The sequence below is a fragment of the Macaca thibetana genome, chromosome 2 (genome assembly GCF_024542745.1).
Source record: "Macaca thibetana thibetana isolate TM-01 chromosome 2, ASM2454274v1, whole genome shotgun sequence".
Classification (NCBI taxonomy): Eukaryota; Metazoa; Chordata; class Mammalia; order Primates; family Cercopithecidae; genus Macaca; species Macaca thibetana.
Genome location: NC_065579.1, coordinates 90,487,831 through 90,496,110, shown reverse-complemented (window position 1 = coordinate 90,496,110; position 8,280 = coordinate 90,487,831). Strand labels below are relative to the sequence as shown.

General features: G+C 37.2%; 1 protein-coding gene across 1 annotated transcript; it reads left to right on the top strand.

The window, feature by feature from the left end:
• The first annotated feature begins 19 nt into the window (after window positions 1-19).
• Window positions 20-7,749, top strand: CRYGS (crystallin gamma S). Its single transcript, XM_050778333.1, has 2 exons — window positions 20-6,838; window positions 7,225-7,749. The coding sequence occupies exons 1-2, from the start codon at window positions 6,749-6,751 to the stop codon at window positions 7,495-7,497; spliced, it is 363 nt and encodes a 120-aa protein (XP_050634290.1). The 5' UTR covers window positions 20-6,748; the 3' UTR covers window positions 7,498-7,749.
• The last annotated feature ends 531 nt before the right edge of the window (window positions 7,750-8,280 follow it).

The following is an 8,280-nucleotide window of genomic DNA, read 5'->3' as shown; positions in this document are numbered from 1 at the left end:
TTTGTAACTATTTAAAAGGAAATTGCTACTCCTTTTAAAAAATAATTGGAAAGAAAGTATGATGTGTTGGTATATAGATATAGCAGAAATAGTTTTATACTATATTTCAGTCCTTAAAGTATGGAACTTAATGAAATTGTGTAAAAAAATCTTTATTTTTCACGTCCTGCTTCAAATTTTCAATAAACAAACTCCAAAGAAATATTTCCTATTTTTGTAAAAGATATAGCTTTACTTTTAATTTTAGAAAAGGTTTGCAGTGTTATTCCTCAAAATGTCAAGTAAAGTTTCCATTTGACTGGGAAAACCTTCTTTCAGATAAGTGAGTGCAATTGTCAAATTACCAAACGAGTGAAACGAATCAGATTGCTGATAAACATTGGTTCGTATGCTCTCTGGCCATTTAATTAGTAATTCTATCAAAAAAGTCTTTTGTATTTCTAAAGTAAAAATTAACCCTCAGAATGTTTAATTCTAATTGAAGTTTACATAGTTTTTATTTTAAAAAGAAATTTAAGAAGCAGACTATTACCGAATAAACACTGGAGTAACAGAAATATATTTTAGATATTGCTATTTGTTAATGAAATAAATGATACTCAGACACTTTTTTTAAAGTTTATAAAATTCAGAAAACTAAGCATATAGCTTAATATTTTCTCAGTAATCTTTATATCAAGGCACATTTGCCATTTTCTGAATTGACCATAATACATCCCATTTATTAAGATATTTGTTGGATAGTTTTATTAATAGAAAGATGAGGAAGTTGGACTTTTGAGAATATACTTGATCAGTTAAAGTTAAAAATGGAGAAAAGTTAATTTGTTGTTGTTGTTGTTTTGTATTTACATAAGATGCAATCTCATTCCTAAAGTCAGAGGTGTATTAGGGCCAAAAAATGTTCTCCGAACAGGTTTGAATGTTGTATTATAGGCAAAGAAGACCACCTAGCTGGTAGCAGGTTGTGTTTAATTAGGTAACCCTTGGCAAATTCAGGAGTCCCAAGTCACTTTTCTACATACAGTGGCACCCTTCTTATGAATTAGAGCTCTTTTTCTAAAAAGAAATTGTGTTTTGAAAAAATTAAATAATAGTTGCAAGAATAAGTCAGTGAACTGTAACATACCCTTTATCTAGATTCGATTTGCCAGTTGTTAACATTTTGCTACATTCTCTTTACCACTCTTGACATGATAGTATTGTTTTATTTTTGCGCAACAATTTGAGAGTTAGGTTGCAGACATCTTGAACCTTTCTTCTAAATGATAGCATACATGTCCTAGAAACAGACATTCTCTTACCTAGTCATGGTACAATGATCAAATTCAAGAAGTGAAACTTTGGTACAATAGCATTATCTAATTTACAGTCCATATTAAAATGTTTCTGATTGTCCCAGCAGTGTTCTTTATAGTGACTTTTTTCCCCAAACACAAGATCATGCATTGCATTTAGTTGTCATGTAAGTTTTGTTGCTTTTAGAACATGTCGCTTCTGTCCAGAATTAGAGATAGTCTTCTGACTCTTACCTCTTACAAGCTTTGTTGAAGAAAAAGGACATTAGGAATTTCAAAGAGGCTGCTTCCTATTAAAAAAAAAAGCAAAAAGGGACTCTTTTGTTTTTAATTTTTACAACTTCGTCTGGGTTTTGGTTTCTTGACTCAGCAAAGTCTATAATGCAGCAGGGCTTGGTAAGCATTAAAGGCGGTACTGAAGCTTTCCTTTATTTTATAATCCCAGTTGTTTTTTCTAGAAACCATCAATAGCGTCTAAATGACTGACTCAATTTTTGGATCCTGTTCTCATGACTAAGCAAATGTTTGACTGAAACCAGCCCATATAAATGTCACTGTGCCTCTAACTCTCTGTAGCCATTCCTGAATTTCTTTCAGCACTGGGCAAACCAGTCTGTGCACCAAAAATGTCTAAAACTGGAACCAAGGTAAGTAGTCATATTGATTTTTAGCCTACCCACTTTTCACCTAATGATACATTAAACACACAGAAAAGCTTTTGCTTTTTTGCCTAGAGGTGAGTATGATAGTGGTTAGAGAACTGGGATTGAGAGAGAAGATTAAAAAATGCTTATTATATTTTCTACTCTTAACAGAATTACCAAACATTATTAAGGGTTTATCTTTATGTACGGTGCTATGTTGAATACTAGACAGGTAATTTATAAATATCACTATTATTTCTGCCTTCTAGCAACTAATATTCTATGCAACTGATATTCTCCATAGGAATAAGACATGCTAATGGGGATTATATGGAGAAGAAAACTTTTAATAATCAATTAAAATTTTGTTTTCTGAAATATAGCCTCAACCATTAGTGTTCTAAAAGGCCAAAGTGGATGGGCTAATCAGGTAATAAACTCCTACATCTCTCCTTCAGTCAAGCAATTATTTTTACTTGTTCCCCAAATAAAGTGCTCCCTTTTAGTCAGAAAATTGCCTCTAAAGTATTTGACTCACGATTGCTGGATTGGAAATTATTCTCTCAGGTAGGGCTTTGGGAATGAGGGAATATGCCTTCATCTTCTTTTTAGCTCTTCCACTGATGAGACAAAACCGCTGCGTGATTTTTACCCCCAGCTATTCGAAAATTTTCAAACCCATTGAATCTTCAAAGAATGGGAAAGAAATGTTGAATGAATATTTGTTTATCTTTCACTTATATTCTCCAGTTGTTGACATTTTGCCATATTTGGTCTCTCCTATCTCCATCTCTTTCTCTTTACTAAATCATTTGAAAATGAGTAGCAAACTTTATTATACTTTTGCCTTGAGTATTTAGGCATGTATCTCCTAAAAACTAGGGCATTTCCCTGTATAAACACTGTATCATTAGCGTGTCCCCAAGATTTACCATAAATACAATAGCTAATATTGAGACCATATTCAAATCTCCCCGATCGTCCCCAGAAACGTGCTTCATGGTGGCCTTTTCCCCAATACAGGATCAAAAACGTGTATTGCACTTGGTTGTCATGTCTCTTTATTCTCTTCAATTTTTTTAGCCTCTCTAAAAAAGTCCCCCTACCCTTTTGTTGTTGTTGAGACACTGACATTTTTCAGAACCTAGGTTAGATGTCTTTTAGGAAGTCTTGTAATCTAGATTTGTCTAATTGTTTCCTCATGTTTAGATTCAGAATAAATATCTTTGCCAAGAAAGCTACATAGGCAATGTTGTGTACTTCCTGTTGCATCATGTCAGAGGTACCTGTTAACTTGTTCTGTAATTTAGTGTCTTTAGTGCTCTGAGGTTCTTGAAAATATACCATGCAAATCCACTAAAAAAGAATTTTAAGTCCTTAAAGGAGGGATATCCATGTGTCTTGAGGTAAAGCTGTTATACAGCCATCTTAGATGAAAACATCTGCTTTTAAAGATTTGCAGAGTAGTAATAGTGTACTCTTTTTTATTTATAGCTGAGTTGTTCATTTAGTTAAATAACTTTTGCTTGCTAGGGTAAAGGAGATAGTAAATTATTTCTTACTCTTTCTCATTGCTTCTTCCTTTCCCACTATCCTGCTAGCAGTTTAATCAGAGGAGTTATGGGCTTGGCAAAAGGAATAGATTTAACTAAGTATGTTTTCATTACCTCTGGGATACTCAAGACATTTTTCTCTCTGCTGTATTGGATTAGTAGGCCATTTTTCCACAAATAAACCTAATAATGATAGGAATTTTGTAACAATTTCTGAGAAAACTTTCTGCACATTTCTTAGCCTTCTCTACAAAATGTTTTGCCCAAGGGTCAAAACCTCTAAGCTGACAATAGCATGGATTTCATGGTTATTCTACAAATAGAAATTGAGCACAGCTCGGTGCAACATTCTCTGGCTCTGAGATATAGAAGGTCTCCCACTGAAAAGAGAGCTTAGTCTTGGAGCTCAGTAATGATTCCATAGCAACAGGGTGAGGGCTTTGTTTCAACTGTTGGATGGTTGGCTGGTCTCCTGGGAGGGTGGACATCAGGTGACCTTATCAGGTGTCATGTATATTTTTACTTAGCAGATATTGATAATTAGTCAAGCAAATGTGCAGAAGGCAGTAAATGTGAGAAACTATGAAGTGAAATCAATAGTATTATTAACTTCATTTCCCGTAGGATATCTTTTGCAAAGGCTCTTCTTGGTGACTATTTGGTCAAAAACCAAAGGCAAATAGAACATATGAATTAAGGAGTTTAGAATCTATCCATTCTCAGATAAGTTATTTGACCTTCCTAAAGATCTCTCCACAGGTCACGAGGAAGGGCCCCTCAGGCTTAGGCCCAGCCTTGTTTATTGTCCAAGAGAGTAAGTGCTGCCATGTTAAACGAAGCTAACTGTGCAGGCAGAAAGACAGCAAAGGAAAATAAAGTGAACAATAGATTACTCACCAGGAGTTTTGCACTGCAGCTCACCAGCTTGTCTGCAACTAACTTGTAACTAGGTAGTGACATTAGGCCAATCACTTAACTTCTTCATCTGTAAAAACTGTAGCAAAAGCTTATTGCCAATTGTGAGTCAGCTATTAAACTAAGTACTTTATCAACATCCCCTTGGACCCTCAGAACATACCATCTGCAAGAGACACTGTCATGCTGTTTTGCAAATGAAGAGCTGTAGAGTAAGGTTAATTGCCCTGTCCAAGGTCACATGGCAAGAAAGCAGTAGTACTGGGTTTTTTTTTTTTTTCTTCATCCATAAACTGAGGTGCCATGTATCTGAATCTATATACTGTGCTAAGATGGGAAGGGAACTGAACACATAAAGAAATTTGGGCAGGGGGTAAAGGAGATGAAGTAGATGATTTAGGGGTGGGAAGGAAAAATGACCCTTTTGGGGAACAGGAAAGAGAATAGTTGAAATAAATGGGAAGGGAAGGGAAAGATTAAGGTGGAGGGAAATAATTATTAGTATATTAGTATCTAGATAGAAAGAAATACCCAGGGTAGAGGAGAATGAGGTTTTATGCCTTTTTGTGAGTCATTCTTGGTTTCTTCCTCTCCTCATTCCCTCCATCTAATTAGTCACCAAATCCTGAAGTTCTTTACTGGTTTCTCATCATCATTCACATTGGAGTTGCATTTTGGTTGGCCGTCATCATATCTCACCTGGCCCACAGCAGCCATCTGTTTCTAGACACACACTACTAAGTCCAGCTCACTCATAATCACCAAAGAGATTCCAGCGTGGTTCTTGTGTCATTTTTCTGGCTTTATTTTCTAATACTTCACCACATGTTCAATATGTACTGGGTTTAATGAACTACTTATTGTCCCTATAATGGGCCATGTTCTTTCACTTCTTTATTCTTTTGAACATGTTTGTTCCTTTTCATTTGCCTCTGGAAAATACCTACTTATCCTTCAATCCTCAGCTCAAAGATCCTGTCAAGACAATACCTGGCTCTGCTCCTTTCATCTGAAATGACTCACATAATTTTCTCCCTTGAAGTCCATAAAGTAAATCAGCCACAAGGTGGCAGCATAATGCCGGGTAATTAACTGTTCAAAGCATGACACCTGTGATTTCAGTTTATAACCTAGCATTGATCTGAAATTCTATCTTAAAAAAAAAAAAAAAAAAAAAGATGAAAATATTGTGGAATTATTGAATAACAAGGGACAAGCTCTGTAGCCCATTTGTAGTTTTCATCATGGTTTTCAGGAACCGCTTGGTGAATCCTTGGGAGTTCCCAGGAACTCTGTCTCCTGTTTTAGCCAGAAAAGCTCTGAGAGTTGTTTTAAACCCTGGACTTCCAGTCTGCTGTAGTCTTCAAATAGGAAGCTGAAGCTCAGAGAGGTGGCTGGATGAAGATCGTAAGGCTAATCGTGGAGAGAGAGCTCTGTAGTCCAGACTTACTGTTTCTGGTTTCACAGGGCTGCATATTTTTCAGTGCCATCAGAGACTTACCCCAGGCATTGTGGTAGAAACTTGATAACTGGAGGCAAGGAGCATTCTTGCCTTATCATTTTGTTACTTTGCAACTACTCTGTTGGCAATAAACTAATAATAAAGAACATAATATGATATATTTTCATATATGAAATCTCTACATCCATCTAAAATAAGCTCTCTAAAGCTAAGGTTTATGTTTTATTTTTCTCTTTGTATCTTCCATATCACCTAGGAGTCATTCATCTTCATGAAACAATTATTGAAGTCAAGTGATGGGCATAGAGGATTGATAGCTCAAATAAGGCTTGGAAAAAGTGTACTTGCCTTGGAAAAAGTGTACTAGGATTCTGGTGGGAGGCGTAGACATATAAATGGATAATTTATAATATAATGTGGTAAGTACAGAGAGCTGTGGGAACATAAAGGAAGGAAAATGAACTTGAGTCTGAGACTGCTCGCTTCTCTTAGAGCCCTCTTCTGTTTTGCTTCATGTTCAGCTTTCAGGAAGTACTCATTTCTGTTGTTGACAACTGAAGTTGTCTGTCAGAAAGCAATGTTGTAAGGTGACATACAACTACATATTTTTCCTCAAAATTGAGGAGAAAGAAATTTCTAAAGTAGGCATTATATTCCTAATTTTTATCTGTGAATTAAGCCCCCCAACTCCTCAGCTCTTTCTCTGTTGGCCCTCTACTTCAGATTACCTTCTATGAAGACAAAAATTTTCAAGGCCGTCGCTATGACTGTGACTGCGACTGTGCAGATTTCCACACATACCTAAGTCGCTGCAACTCCATTAAAGTGGAAGGAGGCACCTGGGCTGTTTACGAAAGGCCCAACTTTGCTGGGTACATGTACATCTTACCCCAGGGAGAGTACCCTGAATACCAGCGTTGGATGGGCCTCAATGACCGCCTCAGCTCCTGCAGAGCTGTTCATCTGGTGAGTCTGGGGACTGTGCAGTCCCTGTCTTTCCCATACCCTCTGTCTGCTTTCTCTTGCTTTTAGGTGAAAATTTTCTTGAGTCTTTTCTACCTCTAAATGAGTAGCTGCTTGTTGGCTGCTGGGGCTTGAATAACATCTTAGAGCAGTTCATCACAAGAATGACTACACTAATTTCCAGGGTGCTGTCTCTGCCTCTTGAGTGTTTTGAAGAATTAATTTTTTCTTACTGAAAGTTAGCTGTTTTAATCAGTACATGGTGAGATGGGAGTTCAGATCATCTAGCTTTCAAGGTGATAAGTTCTGAGCAATACTGTTCTCTAAGTTCTTGACCTGCTGGTGATTTCCGTAATGGTTTCTGTTCATTTTCTCCTGTGTCTTTTCAGCCTAGTGGAGGCCAGTATAAGATTCAGATCTTTGAGAAAGGGGATTTTAATGGTCAGATGTATGAAACCACTGAAGATTGCCCTTCCATCATGGAGCAATTTCATATGCGAGAGATCCACTCCTGTAAGGTGCTGGAGGGTGTCTGGATTTTCTATGAGCTACCCAACTACCGTGGCAGGCAGTACCTCCTGGACAAGAAGGAGTACCGGAAGCCCATCGATTGGGGTGCAGTTTCCCCAGCTGTCCAGTCTTTCCGCCGCATTGTGGAGTAATGACATGAATGGGGCCATATTCTTCCTGAGGCCCAAATGCTGGCTGGCCTTGTGGTCCAAATAGGCATCATCAATAAAACAGTTGGCATGCATCCCACTGCTGACTATAACGCCTCTCCTTAAATGCTTCTAGGGACCAGCAATATAATGCTCGCCATGGTGGGCAGTTACACTAAGCAACACATCCACCAGATCACCGATCTAGATCTTTGTGCCAAACAAAATGAGTCTCATTAAAAGGTTAGAAAGTCATACTGCCATGTGGTGGTTCCTTTTGTTTATGTTTTGCATTAATTCAACAGGCACAGTAATAATGGCTACCATTTATTGAGTGCCTACATTATTTCATTTTCTCTTTACAACCCTGAGAGAGGTAGTTTGTCTGTATTTTATAAATAAGGAAACAGAGAAATTTAAAATTTGCCCAAATTCACCAGTTGGTGAATGGAGGAGCCAGGATTCAGCCCGGGCTACTTCTGCTCCCAAAATCATTGTTCTTCTTTCTAACACATGCATTCAACATGTTGGCTGGAGATCTGTGCATGTAGTGTCTGTAGAAGCCCCTGAAAAATTTTAAAGGTAGAAAAGAGAGGGTCCACTGATGTTCCAATTGAGGGAACAGAGTCTCTATCAAGAACAACCAGTGAAAACAGGGTTATTATTTGAAAATGATGGAGCCATAAGCCATCTGAAGTCCTTGTTTAAGATCCAAAGACTGCTGTGTTAGTTACTTCTTAACCCTAAGTTTAGACTTTTTGTGTAAAGAAAGGACATATTAAAAAT